At 39.7% G+C, this 24,400-nt stretch overlaps 1 protein-coding gene across 2 annotated transcripts; it reads right to left on the reverse strand.

Moving 5' to 3' along the window:
- Window positions 1–3,135: 3,135 nt before the first annotated feature.
- Window positions 3,136–23,420, reverse strand: CCNJ (cyclin J). 2 transcript variants are annotated; one of them, XM_070486329.1, is made up of 6 exons: window positions 23,203–23,420; window positions 22,443–22,552; window positions 14,726–14,936; window positions 7,326–7,625; window positions 7,079–7,202; window positions 3,136–6,211 (listed from the first exon to the last, which is right to left on the reverse strand). In XM_070486329.1, exons 2-6 carry the CDS (start codon window positions 22,509–22,511, stop codon window positions 5,800–5,802), a joined length of 1,116 nt encoding a protein of 371 aa, XP_070342430.1. In that variant the 5' UTR covers window positions 22,512–22,552; window positions 23,203–23,420; the 3' UTR covers window positions 3,136–5,799. The 2 variants fall into 2 exon arrangements, with proteins under 2 accessions (XP_070342430.1, XP_014713914.1); XM_014858428.3 differs by having other exon boundaries at window positions 7,079–7,238.
- Window positions 23,421–24,400: the final 980 nt, after the last annotated feature.

A 24,400-nucleotide genomic window follows, 5' to 3' on the forward strand; every position in this document is an offset into this window, starting at 1 on the left:
GTTTCCTGTGAGCATTTCTTTTGATAATTAGGAAGGTTTGTATTTTTGTTCCCATAATTACCTTTCTAATACTTTCATTGCACAATACCCTCAGTTCCCTATTTATTTAGCTAGACTTTCAGTATCTGTAACTCCCTTCTATAAGTAATGATAGATTGATAAGCTTGGCTTCATTAAAATTAAAAACTTATGGGGCCGGCCCCGTGCCTGAGTGGTTAAGTTCCTGTGCTCTGCTTTGGCAGCCCAGGGTTTGCCGGTTTGGGTCCCGTGCGCAGACATGGCACTGCTCGTCAGGCCATGCTGAGGCGGTGTCCCACGTAGCACAACCAGAGGCACTCACAACTACAATATACAACTATGTTCTGGGGGCCTTTGGGGAGAAGAAGAAGATAAAGGAAAAAAAAAAGAAGATTGGCAACAGATGTTAGCTCAGGTGCCAATCTTTAAAAAAGAAAAAAATTAAAAACTTTTGCTCTGCAAAACATGTAAAGAGAATGAGAAGATAAGCCACAGACTGGGAGAAAATAGTTGCAAAAGACACATCTAATAAAGGACTGTTATTGAAAATATGCACAGAACTCTTAAAAATCAGTAAGAAAACAAACAACTTGATTAAAAAATGAGCTAAAGACCTAAACAGACACCTCACCCAAGAAGGTATACAGATGGCAAATAAGCATATGAAAAGTTGCTCTACATCATTTGTCATCAGGGAAATGCAAATTAAAATGAGATACTACCACACACCTATTAGAATGGCCAAAATCCAGAAAACTGACCCCAAATGCTGACAAGGGTGTGGAGCATCTAGAACTCTCAATTAGATTGGATTGGAGGTTACCAGAGGGCAAGGGGGGAGGGAAGAAGGCAAAAAGGGGTGATTAGGTACACGTGTGGAGATGGATTGTAATTAATCTTTGGGTGGTGAACATGATGTAATCTACACAGAATTTGAAATATACTATTAGGTACACCTAAAAGTTATATAATGTTATAAACCAGTGTTACTTCAATACAAAACATGTTTATTAAAAAAAATTAAAAAATGAACACAAAAGAACTCCCATTTATTGCTGGTGGGAATGCAAAATGATACTGCCACTTTGGAAGACAGTTGGGCAGTTTCTTACAAAACTAAACATACTCTTACCCTACGATCCAGCAATCTTGGCTCCTTGGTATTTACCCAAAGGAACTCAAGACTTATGTCCACAGTAAAACCTGCACATGATGTTTATAGCAGCTTTAGTCATAATTGCTGAAACTTGGAAGCTACCAAGATGTCCTTCAGTAGGTGAGTAGATGAATAAACTGAGGTCCACCCAGACAATGGAATATTATTCAGTGCTAAAAAGAGCTATCAAACCAAGAAAAGGCATGAAGGGACTTTAAATACGTATCACTAAGTAAAAGAAGCCAATCTGAAAAGGCTACATACTGTATGACCCCACCTGGATGACACTGTCGAAAAGGCAAAACTATGGAGACAATATAAAGATCAGTGGTTGCCAGGGGTTGGGTGGGGGGAAATGGCATGGAGAGGGATGAAGAGGCAGGACGCAGTATTTTTAAACAGTGAAAATACTCGGTATGATACCCTAATGATGGACTCATGCCATTATAAATTTGCCTAAACTCATAGAATGTACACCACCAAGAGTGAACCATCCATAGGGGCCGGCCTGGTGGTGCAGTGGTTAAGTTTGCACGTTCCGCTTCGGCAGCCCAGGGTTCACCAGCTCCGATCCTGGGTGTGGACATGGCACCGCTTGGCAAGCCATGCTGTGGTAGGCGTCCCACATATAAAGTAGAGGAGGATGGGCACAGATGTTAGCTCTGGGCCAGTCTTCCTCAGCAAAAAGAGGATTGGCAGCAGTTAGCTCAGCGCTAATCTTCCTCAAAAAAAAAAAAAAAGAGTGAACCATAATGTAGACTGTGGACTTTGTTCAATTATGATGTGGCAACGTATGTTCATCAGTTGTAACAAATTTACAACTCTGGTGGGGGATGTTGTTAGTGTGTGTGTGTGTGTGTGGGGGGGGGGGTGCTGTGCAGGTGTGGGGCCAGAGAGTACACAGGAAATCTCTGTACCTTCCTCTCAATTTTGCTGTGAACCTAAAACTGCCCTAAAAGAAAAGTTTAAAAAAAAGAGTGGTAGTCAGGTAGAAGCAGGGTAACAATAGGTACCCTTCCCATAGGAAGCTAGAGCCTAGTCTTGATGCTTTGAACTGACTGTACTTGTTACTTTTTTTTTTTAATCTAAAGGATTTTTAAATGGACGTTAAGTGACCCCTAAATGAAGATAAACTGAATTCCAGACTATACCATTCTAACAGCTTCAAGGTGTGCTAGTTCTATCAAGCTAAATGTAAGCTGCTTGAGGCTAGGGAGCCAGGTCTTTCACTGTGTGGTCGAGCAGTTGTTGATGAAAATAAACTCGTCACATGGGGTTCAGAATCACCTCAATGTAAAGCTACCTGTCTTGGTTTGGAATGCTTGTTGCTCTTTCTCTTAAATTCAGCCTTAAGGAACATTGTATAGTAACTGACTCTCTCGAGGGCTATTGCTAACCCTGGCACTAACTGTGGCTAACCCAGAGCAAGTGACACTACACAGAATTAATCTTAAAATGCTTTTGAAGGATGTAAAATTCCTAACCCACACATACAAACCTATTAAAAATTTACTCTTCAAAACAAATTCTAAGTTTTAAGTTGAATTAAGTAGCAAATGATATTTATACTTAGGCAAACAAACCATTATCACTCACTGTTGACGCTGTTCTCTCACACTCTTGACCATTTTGTGCCCCCACTTTTAAGATCAGACTTCAAATTTTCTGAAGATTGCATGCTGGTTTAATAAATTAGAAGCTGCAGTTGTTAATGCACTAACAACTGACTTTAAGCTCAAAAGGCCAAAAGCTGTGTCCAATATACTTTTGTGGACTTTGATGCTCAGTATGGAATACATAATAAATGGATAAATGTTTCCCACCACTACAGTTATATTCTACACCTGGATGGCGTATACTTAGTATAATTATGATTCCAAGTCTGATTTCTATGATATGGTTCAATGAAGCTGCAAATCTACATCAAATTTATATTTAAAACAAAACACCAAAACCATTTTACTGAAAACTAGTTTTATTTTAAAATTAAGTGCATAGCACTCATCTAATTCCATTGGTGTAGACTTTAGCACCATACTCGCTATTTGCAATTAATGTCATAACACAGATACATTTTGGTTTGCAGTCTGTACTTGAGTAGTGTTTATTTAGTGGACTTTGGTAAAGCCCTTTATACATATCATTAATCTCTTCACAGTACACATTTAGTGATGGTCCGGTAATCTCAAAAAAAAAAACAAACAAACCCCAAAAAAGACCTACTTTAAAGACTAATCAATAAATTAAACAAAATAAAACCCACACAATTCCTCCCACCCCATCCCCCAAAGCTAGCAGTTGTGAGTTGTATTTATATTGAAACCTAATGCTTTAAAAATAGTTCTGGTTCTCCGACCACCCCATCCCACCCCACCCTGGGTATGCAGCAATAGTAACCAATTATTTATTTTATTTTACCCCCCTCAAAATTAATCCAGTGTTCTTTAGCTTTTTTAAATATAAACTGGGAAAGTGTTATTACAAGGTTTTTTTAAAAGGCATATTCTTCTATAACAAGAATGACATTTAAACCAATCAATAAAAGCATCTGACAAGACATTAAATTACCATAGGCACCGGCTGTTGTTTCAAGTTGGGATCTCTATCCCAGTATCTTACATTCATAGTATTATTGAGGTAGTTAAAATACTGAAAATGGGACTCCAGGTTGCTGGGTTCTGAATGTGAATGTGAAAGACACAGTCTCTTTTGAACCCACTTTCCCCCAAATAATTCAAGTTCACTTGAGGTAAGAACTACCAAAATCCAATTAGCAGCCTTCTGTAAAGAGGAAAAGTGATACTTTCAGAAAACAATTTTCATGTCTGAAAACTGCCATGAGTGAGTGTTCTCACCTGAGTGGTTTTATCTACCAGACTAATAAATCCACATCATGCCCTATGTATTCTAATTATAAAAGTTATCCTTCTTTTAAGGAAAGGACATTCTCTAAGAATTCTCACTGGCAGAAGCACCCACCCGCATTCATCCACTGGAGTCATCTGGATCGGTCCATCACTGTGTTGAGTCCCTTCCCTTCCTAACGAAAGCCATTGGCTTGATTACTGAGACTCCTGCTGCATACCCACAACAACTTTATAATAATATGTTTGTCTTCAATGCATATTGTGGCAGGCACATACCTGCCATGCAGTTTCCCTTCTATTCAAGTGCTATCTTTAAAAAAACACCAACAAAAAGACACACCTTACTAACTGTTCAATCAGAAAGCTTCCCTCCACCACATCTCTCTTCTCCCACAGATAAGAGCACAATGGATACAGTTTCAGTTATTACAATGATTTTTTTTTCTTTTTAAGTTTATTCCCTCCAATCTCTTTATCTCCCAAATTGCCCTTGCTGTAGCGACTTACTATTGCTGTTTTCACTCATTCCCAGTGCAGTGAAATGTCCCAGGGCCATTCTGGGGCCAATCTCATGAAAGTAACTACTGAAATTTAGTCATCAGCGCTTTTGCCTGCTTCCACTATCTGGATTCAAAAGTTGCTTATAAAACCTGTCTTCCACGTAACAAAGTGCTGCTCTAGCACAACCTGGAACTACCCTGGCCACATTCCACTTCAAAATAAACTCACAGGACTTTATTCTGGTACTGACATTTTACAGTTATGCCTGCTCTTGGTAAAAGTTTTTAGAGTAATATCAAATCTGAATATAAATCATTGATTGCACTGAGAAATGCAAAACCTATATATGTATTATGAATGACAGGAACCACCAATTCATTCATTCTAAGCTACAATTAGCTTCTCATTTGAAAATACATCCTAGCAGGAGTATTTTAACCTATGTTATAAAGGTAGTTCATACTATAACATTCCCAAAGCATGTTGCGTTACAGTTAAGTGTTTCCAAGTAGTACAAATTCCCTGAGTTAAATGTGTTTTAATTCTAAACAATTGAGGTTGATCACTTAGGGGGAAAAAAACAACAAAAATTTATGACCATGACTTTAAGACAAGACATCTAATCCACCCTTAATTTTTAGTACATAAATCCAGATGCCTAAACTGTCTGTGATAGGAAGTTATATAGAATCATCTAAAAAAAATTTTTTTACTGCACAGATTGGTATAGCATAGCAATTCATGAGTTTAAACTTAGTCAAAAATTCATTTGTAGATCAAAAATATAACTCAAAACTGCAGAATAAAAAAAGATCTCTTCAAAAATTAATACTGTAACTTTCCTTCATAAAAAGACTGTTTGGCAAGTCCACAGATAAACATTAGTCTCTGACATATAAGCCAACATTAGGCAGAGCCCACCACAGGTCAAATCTCAAAATAGTGAATTGGAGTCTGTCCAGATTTTCTGTAGTATTGAGTATTTTTGAAATATTTGGACCATCAGCTGGGGCCTGAAAATTTTTGTCAAACAGGGATTTGTTTTAACAGGATTTGACATACACACAGAAACTGTTTGCTTAGTCCTCCCAGGTATTCATGGTGCATCGAAAGGGATATTCCATCTTCCTGGTGCTGGTATCTGAAGAGTTCTGATGTAACTTAGATCCCTTTCCTTTCGAAGAGAAGTTTACAAAAAGCTTGCCCCAGAGCTTCAAGTCACAAACAGTCTGGGTCAGGTATTAACTTCGCATAAAATCACCTTTCAAAGCATGGAGTAATGCATGGGTAATGTTCATTTATCTGATAACTCCGGTTATAAGAAACATTCAGACAGGGCTTAACTTCTACTGGTATTGCCAGTGACATCCCAACACCAGTCTGCACATGCCCAAGGCCCTGAACACTGGTTTGGAAGCCAGCAGGACACGTCTGTAGTGTGTAAGATGAGGTGTGTGTGGTAGATACAATCTGCTGACAGCCTGGTTGTTCCGATACAGGATGGCGATACTGCAGTGAGGTCTGATGCGTCTGATGGAGATACTGAGGTTGCTGAAAGTGAACTGGCCGCGAGGGCTGGGAGGCTGTCTGGAACACACTTAGTTGTGCTGGCTGAGGTCCTGCCTGTCCTCTCTGTTTGTTTGCTTCTTTCACATCATTATCATGAGCACTACAACATGGAGAGAAAGGAAACTATCAATAACATTACTTAAGAAGAATTTGCAAGAAAGTCATACACCACCTCCAATTTTTTTTTTTTTTGAGGAGGATTAGCCCTGAGCTAACTGCTGCCAATCCTCCTCTTTTTGCTGAGGAAGACTGGCCCTGAGCTAACATCTGTGCCCATCTTCCTCTACTTTATATGTGGGACACCTGCCACAGCATGGCTTGCCAAGCAGTGCCATCTCCGCACCCAGGATCCAAACCGGCGAACCCCAGGCCACTGAAGTGGAACGTGCGAACTTAACCGCTGTGCTACTGGGCCAGCCCCACCCCGGCAACTTCTTAACTAACAGCTGACTCCATGGATTGCCCCACTGCCTAGGTAGCAGTCACTGCGACCGTAATTTCAACAATGGTGAGATTTCATTCATCCTTCTAAAAGCTCCTTCCTTTGGTACAAACTTTGGGAACTGGCTGCTGATAACTGTGAGGACTATTTCCAGCTTGGCGTATATATCCAAAATGAGCACTTAAATGCAGCTGCCACTTTGGTGACATCCTGGTGGCCCCACAATTCAAAGTGGAAATGGGGAATGGGGCAAGACTTGCCTGGACTGATCTCAGAGTTATGGGCTCACATGTACCAGAATCCTTATCATGTACCCAGAATCATACCAACAATGACAACCTCTAACTGTGTAACAGCCAAAAGGGGGTCCCCTTCTGCCAAGTACTACTCATAGAGCTCATGGTAACTAGCAGCTGTCAGAGCAAATATCCTAAAAGCTCTGTGCTTTTGAGTTGTTTTTAGGAACCTTATACATGAAGAAAAATATTAATGAGAAATTACAAACACAAGAACAATGAAGCTTACATCAATAGCCGTTCAATGCACTGCACTAAGAAATCCCAGGAGTAAGCAGTAAGACGATGCAGTCTTGTAGGCCACGTTGGAGAAAGACGAAGTATAATCCTTGAAGAAGCCACACATGCAGCAGCTACTAAAGAAGGTGCATAATTTAGAAAGGCATAATCTGTGGAGACATCAGAAATGAACTTAAGCAACAGAATATACAAGTCACAAGCTCAAAAATCACTTACTAGCATCCACAACAACTCACCTTGTAAAGATACTTCCAGGAAGTAATCTGCATACTTGGCCATGTAGAGTTTAGTTTTTTCCAAGCAAATCATTGGCCAGCCATCATGAAGATCCGTTTCGTGTACTGCTTCGGAGAGATAGTACTCGATGAAATGGGCGGCTGTTGGAAGGCAGAGGTTCCACTGAAAGGTTTCTAATAATAGTAGTTCCATATGTAGCAAATTTTGTTTCGTTAATACTAAATTCATATTAGTCATACAACCCAGGCTGTTGAGCTGCTCCAGCTTAGGCACACTATCTTCTTTTTCTTCAAATTTACCTTTAAAGGGAGAAAAAAAAACAGAGAGGGAAAATATTAGGCAAGTGATCATTATAGGTCTAGTCACTTAAATGGGATTTGTTGTCTTATTGCAAAGATTTAGATCCAAAGACATTCTTTCCCCTACCTTGGGCAGCTACACTTGTGCCAGAACTCTTATGGTTCTCGTATTTGCATGTTTTCTTTCCCAGTGCCTCTGCCTCCCACCCTTTACCCTCCCCCTAAAAAAAAAAAAAATGTAAACATTTTTATCTATGTCTTAATGTGTAACAAAAATTATGTGCCAATGAACGTATCTCTCAAATCTCACCAGCTAAATCTTTTCAGGAAATTTCTTTTTGGGGGTGTATGGTAGAAGAAATTATTTTATTTTAGAATAGAAGAAAGTTCAAAGAATTTACTGTCACAGAGTTATCTGAAATCAAAAATAGCTAAGCTTCACGTCTTTCATCATGGCATATTTTCAGCACAATCTCAATTCATAGATAGATTAGGAGGAAAAAACTGGGTGAATATCTAACACAAGCACTTTCATTCCCTATCCCTAAAAAGAACCTATCCCTTTTCTTCTGATTTCCGCGCTAAGTCTGTTACAAAAAAGGAGGGAGAGGACACTTTATACCCACTTTTATATCCCCTTAACTCAAAGCAGAATAGGAGTAAAGACGATCTGATGGCCGAACTTCATTATTTGAAGGCATTAACTTCTTTTCAGCAAATACTCATCCATATGTACAGCTGAGGAACAAAATTCCCTCTCCAACCCAGAATCATTTTTCTATATTATGTACCATCTGACACTTTCATTTCCAAGCAAGAATCTTACTATATATAAATCATTCATTTTAGGTATTTCTAGAACTTATGGCTGCAGAAAATTAAAACTATCAAGTACTATTATGATTTTCCAGTTGTAGTAACAGAACCAAAGAGTTGTCTTCAAGTCTCTTTGGGTCTTTGTTCTGTGGTAGCCCACAGACAAAGGGAAATTATAACTAAAGCCTTCTGCCTCCTACTATTATGTTCTATTTTATGTTGAGATTTAATACAGTCATATTACAATTATAGATTTCTCACAATTGCTTTTATACTTGTTCAAAATTACAGTTGTTAGAATATGTTCCATATTACTATATAAAAAAATTTGTTTTACTATTTTGACAACTGTTTTAATATATTTGGTTTCCTTGGAAATCTTATAATTTTATTTTATCCATTTAAAAATATTTTGTTGGAGAGGAGCCAGAAAGACTGCCAAATCAGTAGAAAGCAGACAAGTTTCTCTATGAATGTCTTCCGGAAGTATGGGTTTACACCACATTGAAGTCACTAGAACAAATGGTAGTGGCCAGGGTCGCTCAGCCCAGATGGTCTGTGTACTGGAGCCAGTGGAGTTTGTTCAAGCCGGCCTGCCTTAGGGCTGGGGAAAAGCACTGCTGACTACCTTGGTCTCTGCTGAGGAAGGGGAAACTGGGGTAGAAGGTTTTGTCTCCTATGCTAGGAGACTCTAAGCTCATGACCTTAAAAAAGAGTTTAAGCCCTAAGAAGCTCAGAATTTCTCTCTTGCTCCAAAAATTTTGAACTTCTTTAGATCTAAACCGGTCTTAACTAAATATTACTGCAGGTAGGAGTTGATCCAAGAAAACCTTACATAATTCAGACTTTTCAAGAATCTAGATAGCCCTTCCCAATTCAAATCACATAAAGATGAATTTCACAAGTTTTGCCAGTAGCAGATACGGCTGAAAGCATTAAAGTGGTCTTTATGACATAGTTATCCAGCATCATCACTGTGTAAAAATATAGGAGAGGAGCCCGCTGTTCTCAGTATAAGAGTGGAATTTTTCAGAAGGAAAATGACCTAGGAATTTACTTCAGTCCCTCTTAAAGAATCATTAAGGCTTTCAAAGTGCCCTGCATTTGTGTAGCAGCAGCAATACTGACAGTACACTTCAAAGGAACATATAAAAATTAATGAGTTTATTTATATCATGCTTGAAATTCCTTTGAAGAAATTAATACACCATAATTCACTGTTTAATTCAAGGATCAAGGACATTTCATATTATCTCCTTGAAACTTTCAACATCAAAAACAAAATTATATGAACAATTTCACAGCTCAAGAAACCAAGGTAGTGAGGTTGGCCAATTAATTTAAAGTCAAATAAGTTGAGCCAAACTAAAAATGGAGGGCAAAAGGAAGACTTATGTTTGGATTTCCAAATCTGCACTTCTAGACCAAAGAATTGCACTGAGTTATATGGGGGCAACAACTACCAGAACAGACAGGACTTCTATATTGTTAAGCATCTATGGGGTTTCTATGTTTATAAAGTATTTGGCTATTACAAGTGTGAAAGGCTTTGCATCTTGATCTGCAAAGTTAAAAATAACCTGCATATGCGTAAATAACCATACTTGGGATTTCAATTCAGGTTTAAGTTTTTTGGAACTCTTTCATCATACAGTGATATAAATACTCGGATGCATGGATCATAAAGGATTTTAAAATGTGTGACAGTGTCAATGAATAGCTGCATTCATATCCATAGTTTTTGTTGTGCTGAACATATGTGCATGGGTATTTTAAATCTACTTATCCACAATACCACATACAGATCACACAAATCAGTTTCTTCAATTGAAAGGAAATACCAGAAGCCATGTGATTATATTGATAAAGGCCCCAAACAGGAAATAAGGGCACAGAAAATTCACATCTGCTTCCCAGAAAATAAAGAATTAGAAGCCACAGAAACAAAACATCAGGTTGTCTTTCCTTTATAGGAAATGTTCAGATCAGACGTGGAAACCAGCACATTTTCAAAGCCAGCAGTAAACGGCAGGTATGTGCTAGTAGGGCAAGGATCAGATGTCAGTTTGAGCTCTGCCAACCCACATTCTATTCTTTTATTACGAAGTAGGAAAAAAGTCATCCTTAAAATTCTCACAAATTTGTAACACTATCAGTGTAATAGAAAAATGGGTAAGGAACAGGAAGAGGCAATTCATAGAAAAAACAGGTTCTATTCTCATTAAAAGTTGAGAAGTAAATAAAATCAACTGTGAGACAGAATTTTTCACCTATCAGATAGTAAAGTAAAAAGCTTTGTCAACCTAGTATTGGTAAGCAAGGAGAAACAAGAACTTATCCCAAATTTTTATTGCTAAAAAGCCCACAATCTCATTTTTGGCTTCATCTTGACTCTAAAATCATTTCTTAGTTACATAAGACCTTGAGCAAATTATCAAAAGCCCTATTTCCAAGATTGCTTCCATCTCTTCTATGCTCTCCAAGTTCACTGCTGATCACAGAAGCCAAGGGAGCCAGGGTATACACGTCAAAGAGGTGAATTTTAGAATTTCCCAGGATAAATCAGTCTTTTCTGGAATGAGCAGAACCTTTAGGAGTAGAAAGCCAGACTAAAGATTACAGACTAGCTTACGGAGGAATTAATCATTATGATGCTTTTATGTTTCAATTTCCTATGTGCTTTTAAGCATACTACCCTACATGATCCTCCAAACAACTTTGTAAGATAAGTGTCTCTATTTTATAGAGAAGTAATCCGAGACTCAAGGGTTGTTGAAATTCATATTGCTGACAAGAGATTCAAACCTAGGAAATCCATCACTACAATCCCCACTCTACAACACTACACACCACTCTCCAATCAGAGATAATCTCCAAGTCCTTTCTTCCTACCGCTAATAGTGTAGACACTCAGGCAGCTGGATACACATTAGTACCTGGAACTTACAAGCTGTGCTCCATCTTTGGCCAAACTACCAACAACCTCCCAACCTGTTTAATATCTGGAATCCAACTTTCACTCAGTCCTATCAGCTGTAAGCTGTTCTTCACTTTTATACAGCAGGCTGCCCATCCCAAAGTAGGGAGCAGGTGGGGGAGGGGGACATACAGAGTTCAATCATTCTGTGAGGAGAGAAGCATTATTTGAATAAAGTTTATAATAACTAATTGGAGAGCTGCCATTGGTATCCAAACATAAGAAGATAGAGTGTAAGAATGTGAGAAACACTAGAATGAACTCCACAAATTTAAAACAGACATCAGATACTGAAAACAGACTACCAGTTTATAAGCATCCTAAGCACTTCTGTTGTAGTAAAGTTACAGACTGGAGGGAGGAGAGACTGCAGCCAGCTGCTAAGGGCCAGCCTCTTTGACTCCTGATCCTAGTATAGATCTGATAGCTTAAATTCTTGACCACTGCCTACTTGGGTGGGGCTGAGACCCTGGGAGATACCTGTCTCACACTGTCCCATTCTCTGGTGGGAAAAGAACAATGTAAAAGCAATTCTTTTCTCTCAGGGAAAGAAGGGTCAGGGGATGTCAACAGAACAAAGAGAGGAGGTATCTGACTCTTTCGGTAATGCATGATAAACAATTCATATCTGGACCACAGTAAATACAAATCCTAAAGCCTAGTTCCTGGAGAATGAGCCAAAAGTAATTACATATTACCACATAGATTAAATCAAATAATCTTCAATAAAATACTCTGATCAAGACCTTAAACTAACAGTAATAGATAATTTAAAAACATGAACAATTGAAAACTCCATCCCAACCAACCTAAGATGGTACACAAATAAAGTAACCTTTCCCCAAACAGTGGAAATTACAGGAAGTTGGCACCAATGCCAAGCACTGCATGGTGGTCAGAATTCTTATCAGATTATTCAACTAGAGTCCTCAGTGGACTTTGTTAGTAACATGTTGTTTATGAATATCTAGTTAAGTAACCCCTAATTCATTGTTACTAGTAAGTAAACTTTAGTCACATATGTAAGTCAGCCTATGAACTGACTATGCATCACTCATAATTTCACTGTCTACCAAGAGGAGTCTCCCTCTTGGCCCACACCACACTTTAAGAATTGCAGGCGTAGAGCAGCTGGGGCTTGGTAGTAGTAGGACAGTGATAGCCACAGAAGGCAAAAAATTATTTTTTATTAATGATCCCAAGTTTTTAAAATAACTTAACTTGCATATCTGATTTCCAGTGTCTCTCTACTATAAACTGATCCTATAAAAAACTAACATTCTGTAAGATAACAAGAAGCCATTCCATGTAGATTCTCACACATCTGATGTGTCAAGTATGGGTTTTTCCAATCCTATGCAAACTATTAAACCACAAAGGGCTTCACAGTCAGTGATGAAACACATACAGAATAGTATACATGACTGCTTATGAGAATGAAACCTTAGTTAAAGGTTAAATTAAAGGTTAATTATAAATGTACAAACATTACCTCGCTGGCTTTCAGGTTGGGGGGAAGAGGAGCAGGCAATGTGTCTGGATCTTAGAGGACAACAGATTAAAGGAGAAATGTAGATTTTCAGGAAATAGATAGTATTCTGATAAGAATTTGGCTCAAGGTGCACATGGATAGGGTTGGAAGATGAGACTGGAAAGGTGGCGGGTCCAGATGAAATGTTCTAAATGTTACATTAACAAGTTTCTACCTTAACCCACAAGCAGTGGGAAATCATCACTGGGGCTGTGTTTATTTATATTCAGCCTGGTCTACAAAGAATTTAAAATAACTTACAAAAAGACTTCAAGGAGACAAAGTATGTAGTTGAAGTCATCAGATCAAAGGAAGAATAAGGGTAGCAAAAGAAAATCTGAGAAGAGATTAGTACCACAAATGACCTCACACAGCCTGCATTTGGTTTTAGGTTTATTGCAGTCAAAGCACAAAGGTGTTTTAGAAAGAACTCTGATGGCAGGAGGTAGGCAGAATGTTCCTTAACAGCAGCAACACTGGATCCCATATCCTCAAGTGGGGGTTAGAGGTGAAAGCAGTAGCTATTTCTACATACTACTTGGAAGTGGGGCTTAAATTTCTATTGTAATGACATGAATAATATAAAAACTACATAATGGATTCAATACCAAATACAACCTTTTCACATTACTAAAAAAAGAAAAACTCAAGTTCAATCCCTTTACTCACCCTCTTTTTCTTCAGTTAGGGTACTAACAAACGACGAAATGAGTTGGAGGAAGACGTTAAGAGATAGAGGCAGCAAAAGGGTGAACAGAACATTCTGCATTGGGGAACAAATATGGTTATATCAGATTCTACCTTGCAGCCTACTTCATAGTTGTGCCTAAGGCGTAAGCAAAGGTTTTCACATTTGTAGCAGTTGCACGTGAACCTTCAGTTCATTAAGCCAACTCATTACATAGTCAGTAGAAGGTATTCTAACAATACAAGAGTACAATACCTTTTAGACAGAGCTTCTCAACCTCAGCTACATTGACATTTTGGGCCAGATAATTCTTTGCTGAGCAGGGGGCTGTCCTGGGTACTGTAGATGTTTAGCAGCATGCCAGGCCTCTAGTCACTAGATGCTAATAGCATCCTCTCAGGTTGTGACAACAAGACAAACTGTCTCCACACATTGACAAGTATCACAAGTATCCCCTGGGTGGCACAAATGCTCCTGGTTGAGAACTGCTGCTTTCAGGCAGTGGTTCTCAATTGGAAGGGTACCTCAGAATCACCTTTGGAACTTTTTTTTTTAAAGATTTTATTTTTTTTCCTTTTTCTCCCCAAAGCCCCCCGGTACGTAGTTGTATATTCTTTGTTGTGGGTCCTTCTAGTTGTAGCATGTGAGATGCTGCCTCAGCGTGATCTGATGAGCAGTGCCATGTCCACACCCAGGATTCAAACCAACGAAACACTGGGCCGCCTACAGCGGAGCGTGCGAACTTAACCACTCAGCAACGGGGCCAGCCCCCTGGAACTTTTAAAAAGTTAAAAAATACCCAGGCTTCATGATGTAGATTCTGAATCAGTAGATCTGGAGTAGCCTAGGGAGTTGTATCAGAATCTTCAGTATGCATGGCTTAGGTGCATAATGTTTATAAAGGACTCCAGAGCCACTTTTTAATGTCTGGTTAAGAATTATTGTGCCAAGAAGCACTTTCAACATAAACTTTCTGATACTAGTAAACTGGAATGAATGGAATTTGGTAATATTTCACTGAGTTCTACATAAATTTATTTTATTATAAACAATGGAAATTCCCGGTCATGTAGATCATTCATACTTACTTGCTAGAAGCAGACAGGAAAGTGCAACTAAATGCAGCTGCTGGATAGAGATGTCATACCGATCCATAAACAGGTCCAGCAAATAGACAGCAAGATGTCGGGCAGAAGGGCAAAGTGTGAAGCGATTGCTCACAATGGCAATCAAGTCAGCAAAATACCTTCTGAGACTTAGTTGAGGGGACTGGCCTTTGTAGGAGGGCAACTTCAGCTCCTAAATCAAGAGGAACAGCATTTAGTCTAAATAGCCTGTAAGAGAAGTATTCCCACAATGCTAAGATGACATTTTTTCCTAATATATTAGTGTTAAAAGTGCCTAAAACACACTTTTATTGAGTGAAACACAAAAATGAAAAAGCTGAGTGGAAGGATAATAAGTGGTATCTAAAATTTAAAACCAAACTTTTCTCCTTATTCTTAACTACCTCTGACATGGCCAAGGTGTTTCCTGCATTACTGGATATATTCCAGAAAGATTTTTAATAAGGGAATCCTGTTTTTCCTACGTAATGTTTTCAGAAAAACATCCTAACCAAAGCTTTTGGTTAGAAGGCAACAGATAAGTAGATAGGTTCTTCCTGTGTCACATACTATATCAGGCTTGCAGGGATGTGGAAGGTAGAGACTAGTATTCAGCCACTAGCATCTTCTAATCATGTTTCCCTTTCAGCAGTTTTATGATCTCTCCTTTGCCACCATCCTTTCATACACCTAAAATTTTTCCCATTGTCACTGTTCAATCTCAGAACTATATGAGCTCATTGTCTAAGAATTAAAAAATTTCTATACTATTAAAGTATTTCCAGAGCATAGAGAAAGACAGAAAGGTTCTAAATTCATTTTATGAGGTCAGCATAATACCAATACTAAACTCGACGGGTATCACAATAGAAGGAAGTAACACGGATATGACCCTGAAAGCATAGGCAAAAAAAAGAAAGAAAGAAAAATAGAGAAATTAGACCTCATCAAAATTAAAAACTTTTGTGCATCAAAGGACAATATCAACAGAGTGAAAAGGCAACCCACAGAATGGGAGAAAAGACTCGCAAATCACATATTTGATAAGGAGTTAATATCCAGATTATATAAAGAACTCTTTCATATATATAACTCAACAACAAAAAACAAACAAGGCAATTGAAAATTGGGCAAAGAACTTGTATAAACATTTCTCCAAAGAAGATATACAAATGGCCAATAAGCACATATAAAGATGCTCAACATCACTAATCATTAGAGAAATGCAAATCAAACTCATTATGAGATACCACTTCACATCCATTAGGATTGCTATTCTCAAAACAGAAAACAGAAAATAAGTATTGACAAGGATGTGGAGGAATTGGAACCCCTGTGTATTGGTGGGAATATAAAATCATGCAGCTACTATGAATAATAGTACCAATTCCTAGAAAAAATTAAACATAGAATCACCATATGATCCAGCAATTCCACTTGTGGGTATATACCCAAAAGAACTGAAAGTAGGGACTCAGATACTTGTACATCCCTGTTCATAGCAGCATTCCTCATAATAGCCAAAAGGTGGAAACAAAAAACCTAAGTGTCCATCAATGAATGAATGGATAAACTAAATGTGGTATATACCTACAATGGAATATTATTGAGCTTTAAAAAGAAATGAACTGATATATGCTACAACACGGATGAACCTTAAGAAACAGTATGCTATGTGAAATAAGCCAGACACAAAAAAACAACTATTGTGTGATTCCACTTCTATGTGATACCTAGAATGGTCAAAGTCATAGAGACAAAGAGTAGAATTGTGGTTACTAGGGGCTGAAGGGCAAGGAAAATGAGGAGTTACTGTTTAATGGATATGGAGTTTCAGTTTGGGAAGATGAAAAAGTTCTGAAGATGGATAGTGGTGATGATAGCACAAGGTGACTGTACCTAATGTCAGTGAACTGTACCCTCAAAACGGTTTAAATGGTAAATTTTATGTTGTGCACATTTTACAACAATAAACAAAAAAAATGGAAGTTACACATCAAACTTAATAAGATATAAAATTTTAGATCAAGTATTAGCCAACGTAATTTAGTAATGTATCCAAAGAATACATCATCAATTGTAGTACCTCCCAGGAATGCAAAGATGGTTAAATAGGCACAATCATCTTGGTAGATGTCAAAACAACATCTGGACAAAGGTGACCCTGGGAGAAATAATAGACATATATTTCTCTGATGAAAGAAGGGAGGGAAGGTGGGAGGCAAGCTAAAGGAATCTCAAATGTAACAGCCAGCATCTCACTTGGAGGTGAAATAATAGAAGGATTAGCATTCGAGGGCCTACTATTGCAGTATTATTTAATATTGTTCTGTGAATACTAACCCATCCAAATAGAAAAAGGAAAGAAAAGGTTTAACTATTGGAAAGCAAGAATTGAAAGTCACTTTCAGGAACAAAATTATTATTTTTCAGATGATAGAATTTATATCCAGAAAAAACAAGAAAAATCAACAGGAAAAAAAAAGAAACAGTAAGAATTCAGTCAGGTGGCTGTTTACAAAATTAACTTAAAAAATCAATAGCTTTTCTGTATACTAATAACTGGTTAGGAAATAGGAGATTCCATATACAGTAACTATAAAAATCAAAACACCTAGAAATAAATTTATATATGCTAGCCCTATATGAAGATAACATTAAAATTTTGAAGGAATAAGGAAGAATTGTAAATATGGAAAGACATTCCTTTTTCTTAGATAGGAGAACCTATTTGATAACAGTGGCACTTCAAATCAGAGAAGAACAGGTGAATTTAATAAATATTTCTGACACATAGGACAAAGTACTATTTCTTTATTATTTAGAGAACTCTTACAAATCAATAAGAAAAAGGCAACAATTATGAACAGACAGTTCACAGGAAAAATAAAATAGGGCCAAAAACATAAAAAGATGCCTCATCTAATTCCAAATTAAAGAATCATAGTTTTTCACTTACCAGTTTACATTTTATTAATTATTGTTTACGCTATCAAGAGTGGAAATAGAACTCCCACATATTACTGGTCAGGTTGACAACTGATATAACCTTTTGGAGGGCAATCAGGTAACATAAATATTTTAAAATGCAGGCTTGCAGATATCCTTTAACATAGCAACACTAGGCCTAGGAATTTACCCTACATATAAGGAGGTCCTTTGCAGCACTATTTTTAATAGCAAAATAGTGGAATAAAAAAGTTTGATGTCCAACAACCTGGGTGGATCTCCAGACAGTTACGCTGAGTGAATAGAGCCCATCCCAAAAGCTCACATACTGTATAATTCCATTTATATAGCATTCTTGAAACAAACTTACAGAAATGAACAGATGAGTGGTAGTCAGGAGTTAAAGTGGGGAATGAGGGTGGGAGGGAAGTGGCTGTGGCTATAAAAAGATAACTTTTATAATAAAGGTTTTTTTAAAAGACTGGCACCTGAGCTAACATATGTTGCCAATCTTTTTTGTTTTTGTGGGGTTTTTTCCTTCTTTCTTCTCCTCCAAAGACCCCCAGTACATAGTTGTATATTTCTAGTTGTCAATGCCTCTGGTTGTGCTATGTGGGATGCTGCCTCAGCATGGCTTGATAAGCGGTGCTATTCCGCGCCCGGGATCTGAACTGGCGAAACCCCAGGCCACAGAAGCAGAGCGTGTGAACTTACCTACTCAGCCACGGGGTCGGCCCCTATAATAAAGTTTTTAATGAAAGAGTGTGGCTATAAAAGAGATCCTTGTGGTGATAGAAAACGTTCTGTGTCTTGACTATATCAATGTCAATATCCTGGTTGTAATAATTGTACTATAGTTTTGGAAGATATTACCACTGGGGGAAACTGGGTAAAGGGTATAGGAGATCTCTCTGTATCATTTCTTACAACTGCATGTGTATCTAGTTGTTTAAAAATAAAAAAAAGCTTGATGTCCATCAACAGGGAACTGATAAACTATGGGACATCAATTCAATGTGGACATTAAAACAAAAGAACAGTAGACCTTTATGTGTTGATATGGAAAAATTTGATAAAGTGAGTGAAGTTGGAGTGGGAAGAGGGTACGGAACAGTAAAGAGATATTATGACCTCTTATATCAACAAAAAAATAATATTTGCAGATATACTAATTTATTGAGTATCTTTTCAGTAAAAAAACTGATGGTGGTAACCTTAGGGGATCAGGGAATATGACTGTTGGGGAAAGCTTATTTTAAACCCTCCTATACTATCTGAAAATTTTTTTTAACCACATGCATCACTTAAAATTTTAAAAAAATAGTAATAGGAGTTACTTGGGAGATAGGCCAATGGACCATTTTATGTTTTAAATTTTTGTATAAGTAAGAAAAGCATAAACAAATGCTACTGAGGGGAAAAAAATTGGCTTAGGCTTGCTTGGCTCTTTGAAGATAAGAGAAAAAAATATTAACTTCTCTAAATAAAGGGAACATGCTGATTTCTCAAGCAGCCCCCAGGATTTTTTTCTTCTTTACCACTTCTGGAGATCTCTACAACAGTATAAATGAGCTATAATTTTGAACTTCACCTTTCTTTGCTGTCATCACATGACATTTATTGAGCATCTCCCATGCAGCAGACACTGTGCTAACCCCAGGGATAAAAGCTGGAAAATGGTCTGAAGCTTTTCTCTAGCAGGTGAACCAAAATACAGAAATTATTATAATATAGTAATCACAGGGTATTATAGGAACACTGAGAAGGGAGATGTAACCCAGCTCAGGGGGTGGGGTGTTGGGAAAAAACAAAGCCAGAGTTGGCTTTCTGTAAAAGAGGCCTGAACAAGGTCGTAAAGACTCACTGGGAAACATAGCTAGAAAACACTGATGGATTTTATTTTTAACTATGTCAACTTTCCTAAATGAAGACAAAACAAAGGCAAGGCCATCACTAGGAGAATTTTAACAATGTGTCCAATACACTCTCTTTACATTATTTTAAATGATAAAGTACAAGTGCTTACCAGATGGATGTCAGATTTAGTTCTCTTTGCACAGGTAATGCAGTTATACAAGCCTGAGAAAATGACCTATGCTTCTCTCAGCTTATGAGCCTTTTCTAATGTTTATTCTCGATCCTCTAGAATTGAAGATTCTTGTTTGATCTGCTTCTCAGGGTCCCACAGGACCAAAGCACACAGAGAGAGAACATGTCATCTCCATCTCCAGTCTCAAGTCCTCATCAGCTCACCACCCCAAATGTCATCCCCTTTCCAGAATGAGTTAACTGTCCAGCCAGATGGAAATAAAGGCAGAGAAGGAATATTCACAAGTGTTAAGTACAACTCTGAGGTATACTTTCTTAATGTTTCTCACAAACATTGTTCCCATCTGTCATAAAGACTTGAAAATACTTCCTCAAACATCCTGAGACCTAGTATACATAGCAAAACAATGAGAAAAAAAAGACGACGACACAAGGGTATAAGAAAACAGCTGCCTGGTAGAGTTTTTCTTTTTTGGGGGAGATAACTGTATTTTACAAAAACAGTATAGTTGGCAATTGGGATTGAAGAGGATTTCTATTTGTTGTAATTTTTACTCTTCCCTAGTAGATACAATGCTACTTATACCAATTATTCCTCCATAAACCTTGAGTCTAAACATAGAACATCTTCCATGGTGTCCAAATGGCAACTGCCCAAAGGAAGACCTAAATTCAGATGCTCTGAATTATGAGATTAGACTCCATAAAGGCAACGATCATGTCTGTCTCATTCACTGTTACCACTCTAACACCTGGCATAGCACCTTGTACACTGTAGGCACTCAAATATGTTAAATAAATAAATAAGCATATGATTATCCAACTAAAACACCTAACTAATAATCTGGAATTAACAAACTTCTCTGAGAAAAGTTCATTTCAACTTTCCCTGACTTCAGTGTACTACAAACAGTAGTCTCTCCAGTTCCATATATTCAAGTTTTGCTAATTAACATACATTTTTAATAAGCGTGGCCATTGTGCCAAATCACAAGAAATGTGGCTTACACATGCTTAAAGATAAAATAAAGACAACCCCAGGGTAGCAAGCCACAGGTGGCCCAAGATACTTTTCAGTGGCATTCCTTTAGACCCTGCAGTATCTCATCCTCTCATAGTTCGTAAGCAACTTTATACAGGGTTGTGTCTTATTCCTTGGATCCTCCCCAGAGTCTAATATACAAAAGTATTCAACAAATCTGCTGGGGGAAAAAATCCACCTTCAACCTCAACTGACAAAAGTAATTCAGGCAATTACTCAGGATTAAAATTACACATAAAATATCAGAATCAAAAATGATGGAAATCACCAAGAAACATCTTTTAAGTTTCATGTCAAAAAAAAAAGTATCATTAACATCAAATAATTTCAGCACATACTAGAGGGGTAAAAAGCTGACACAAAAGGAGAACATTTAAAACTGAAAGATGACATCTGCCAAAGGAAAAAAAAAAATCAAAAGTATCTGGACAATTTTCAAAGTGGAAAACATGTAACTCTCCAAACATTCCAGAGAACCATTCCACAGCTGAGACTTTTCTGTGGTACAAACAATCTCTTAGGGGCTGATGTGTATTTAGTGTGTCTAAGAGGCTGAATGTCAGAATTAATGCGTAGCATTTAGAAATCTCAAACCTTAGAAAAGGATACAATTATAACAATGTACGAATTAGGTTTTCTAATCTACTTAACCTGGTTAAAAAAAATCAAGATACAAGTTCATTATCATCCCAGGATCTCTTATTTCCAACAATCAGTATCCTTTTTATTAAAGAGTCAGCTGTTCTGCTTCTTTCATTTTCTATACATAACGAAGGGCTCTCTCTATCCATGGGGAAACTACTTCAAGTTAGAGATATTTTGGATCTGGTGTCTCTTCTCGTTATCAAAGGGGCAGAGCTGACCCATTTAGCTGAGATGTGATGTACAGTACAGAGTAAAACTGTTACTTAAGAGCAGCAATACACAAACTTTGCATTGTGCCAGAAAAGTGTGTTTTTTCCCCAATATCTTTTATACTAGATCTACTTTCTGCCTTTGATATTAGCTGGAAGAAACAGTTAACTTCTTCTACCTTAAGGATTTGTAAACAGCCCTAAATCTTGCAGTCTCCAGGGTGGAGAATAATGAGAGTTATCACTTTCTTAGTGCTTACTACGCCAAACACTGTTCTAAGCATAGGTAGTCTTAACTTACTTAATTTTCACAATTGCTCCAAAAAGCACGTTCTATTATTATTCATTTCACAGATGAGAAAATTGGGAAATAGAAAATTAAGTAACTTGTCCGAAGTCTCACAGCAAGTTAGTGGGAAGGCTGGGGAATTTATCTGTGTACAAACGTGACATAACAGACAGCTGCGCAACAACTATAGAACAAGGAGGGCTGCTCTGCCCAATAAAAAGCCAGCGCACATCTCTTTTGAAATACAATATCAAATCCATGTTCCACCTGGAAACAAGATCAGAATGTCCCTTCCGTCTCCCAACTACCACGCCCCACCCCCCTCCTCTTTAGTTGCAGGTTCTGATACATCCTAGGCAAGAACCTAAGAAGCTAATTAACCTCGAGCAAATAAGCAAACTCGCCTTTTCTGGTTAGGAAAATAGTAGTTAAAGAATCCGACGGCCTTCCCAGGGGGCCGAGATTCATATCAACGGGCACGAGACACGGACGGAAAGGTGAGGACATCAGGGTTACCTTGTACCGAAGCGCTTGATGAATATCGGCAGCCAGCTGTCCCCGCCACCACTGCCCCTCCAGCTCCATGGGACCGGGCGGCGCGCCTGGCCAGACGCGGCAACTTCAGTCTGGAAGACACAACCCAGACGCGGTCACGGCCAGCTCCCTCCACGCGACCCCTCGCGCCCCGTCCCCGAGGGGTGTGACCTCAGGCCACCCTGGGCGGCTGTTCATCTTCACCTGACTCTCCTAAAACCAGCACCGCTCCAAACAACTCCCTGACGCCGCACGGGAGGCCCAAGCTACCCAGGCCGGGGAGCTGGCTCACCTGGGGAACTGCCCGACTGGGTGCCGGGCAAGAGGCGGCCAACTCGGGCCGGAGCGCCCAAGGCGCGGACCGGGGGCGCGCTCGGGAGAGCGGGACGGGGCGGGCCGGCTTCGGCTCCCCGTGTCCCGGCCCGAACTCTCCTACCGGCCCTGAGGAGCGGGGGGACCTGACACCAATCACAGCCCCGAGGGGAAAACCCCCCGCGGAGAAAGCCGGAGACGAATGCCCGCCTGGCTCCGGTCCCCGCGGCCAGACGGCCGGGCGCTCCTCCTCCCCGGGAGCCTCCCCGCGGCCCGGCCGGGCCCGGCGCGCACCCAGGCCGCCGCCCTCTCTTCCTGAGGAGCGCACGGGATCGCGCGGCCCCAGAAAGGCGAACAAAAGGCCGGGCCAGGCGGGTCCGGTGCCCCGCGCCCAGCCCAGGCCTGCCGTCCCCACGGCGGCCTCCCTTACCCGGAACCGCGGCCCTCACAGCCCCAGCCCCGCTGCTGTGCGGGGGACGCCGGCCCCGCTCATGCTGCGGAGAGTCGGCCGCGAAGCGCCGGCCTCAGCTCGGGCCCAGCGCCTGGGCGCTCGCGCCGCCCATTGTTAAAGGACCGGCAGGCGGCTCCGCGTACAAAGCCAGCGCGGGGGCACATGCGGCCCCGCCGCTGCCAATCTCGTCTCGCGATACAGCCGGGTCACCCTCCCCCTCCCTCCAGCCGTCCAATCGGCGGCGGGCCGGGCCCAGGTGCAGCGCCCGGCGGCGGCTCGCCGGCTCCAGCCGGGCCGGGGCAGCATTTTTGGCAGCCCCGGCGCGACCGCGCCTCGTGTTCCCCGAGAGCCCCAACACCACCTACCGCGAGGCCGGCCTGAGGGGCGGGCGGAGGTCAGAAGAGAGCGCCGGAGAAATGCTAACGTGGATCATCATTCCGGTGGCCAATCCGGTCATGCCACTCACCTGCTGAGAACTTTGGATGGCTCCCCGAAGCCCGCGGAGGAAAGTGATGCCTCAGCTTGGCGTTGAAAACCCTTCACAGCAGGGATTCAATCTGCCTCATCTCACATTACAACAGCCTCATACATTCTAGGGGCTGCTCAATGGGATTATCGGTCCATCCATATGTGCTTTGGCTGTTTCCGCAGCCCCTAAACTGCTCTGAAATTCTACTCTCTTAAATTCCACCTCAAAACCTACTCCTCCTTCTAGAAACCTAATTAATCTCTTTTCCGTCCTTATTTCCTTTGCTTTAGACATTCTCAAGAGCTTTGAATGAACCTTTAGTAACCTAGTTTGTCAAATCCGTAGTCGATGTAGTTGACTATGTGAGGTCGTAAATCAGGACACTACAAAACTGTGGAAACACTCCAACATCGATTAAGGTGGTGTGAGACCTGACATGTGATTAGCAGAAATCTAATCCATTGTATTTTAACCTGTTTGGTGGGATATCACAACAGAAGTGGATGGCTAGCCCAGGACAGTGATCTCACTTTTCTGAGAATGAAGATCAACCTCTTTTAATATTAAAAAAGAAATCACGGACCCCTGTTCCTTTTACTCGGAATCCTTTGTCCCACAAAATGCATGATAAAGAGCTTCTATAAAATGCTGAATACGTTACATGAATCTGAGTTTTATTTATCACAATGACATCTTCATAGACTTGAA

Source organism: Equus asinus, chromosome 2, assembly GCF_041296235.1.
Source record: "Equus asinus isolate D_3611 breed Donkey chromosome 2, EquAss-T2T_v2, whole genome shotgun sequence".
NCBI classification, from domain to species: Eukaryota; Metazoa; Chordata; class Mammalia; order Perissodactyla; family Equidae; genus Equus; species Equus asinus.

Bases quoted from the DNA above. Each gene is read 5' to 3' on its own strand.
- CCNJ (XM_014858428.3), bottom strand. From the start codon at position 22,511: ATGGAGCTGGAGGGGCAGTGGTGGCGGGGACAGCTGGCTGCCGATATT. The intron at 14,937-22,442 runs GTAACCCTGATG...CTCTTGATTTAG, and splicing joins ATCAAGCGCTTCGGTACAAG to GAGCTGAAGTTGCCCTCCTA. The intron at 6,212-7,078 runs GTAAGCTTCATT...TCCATGTTGTAG, and splicing joins TGCATTGAACGGCTATTGAT to TGCTCATGATAATGATGTGA.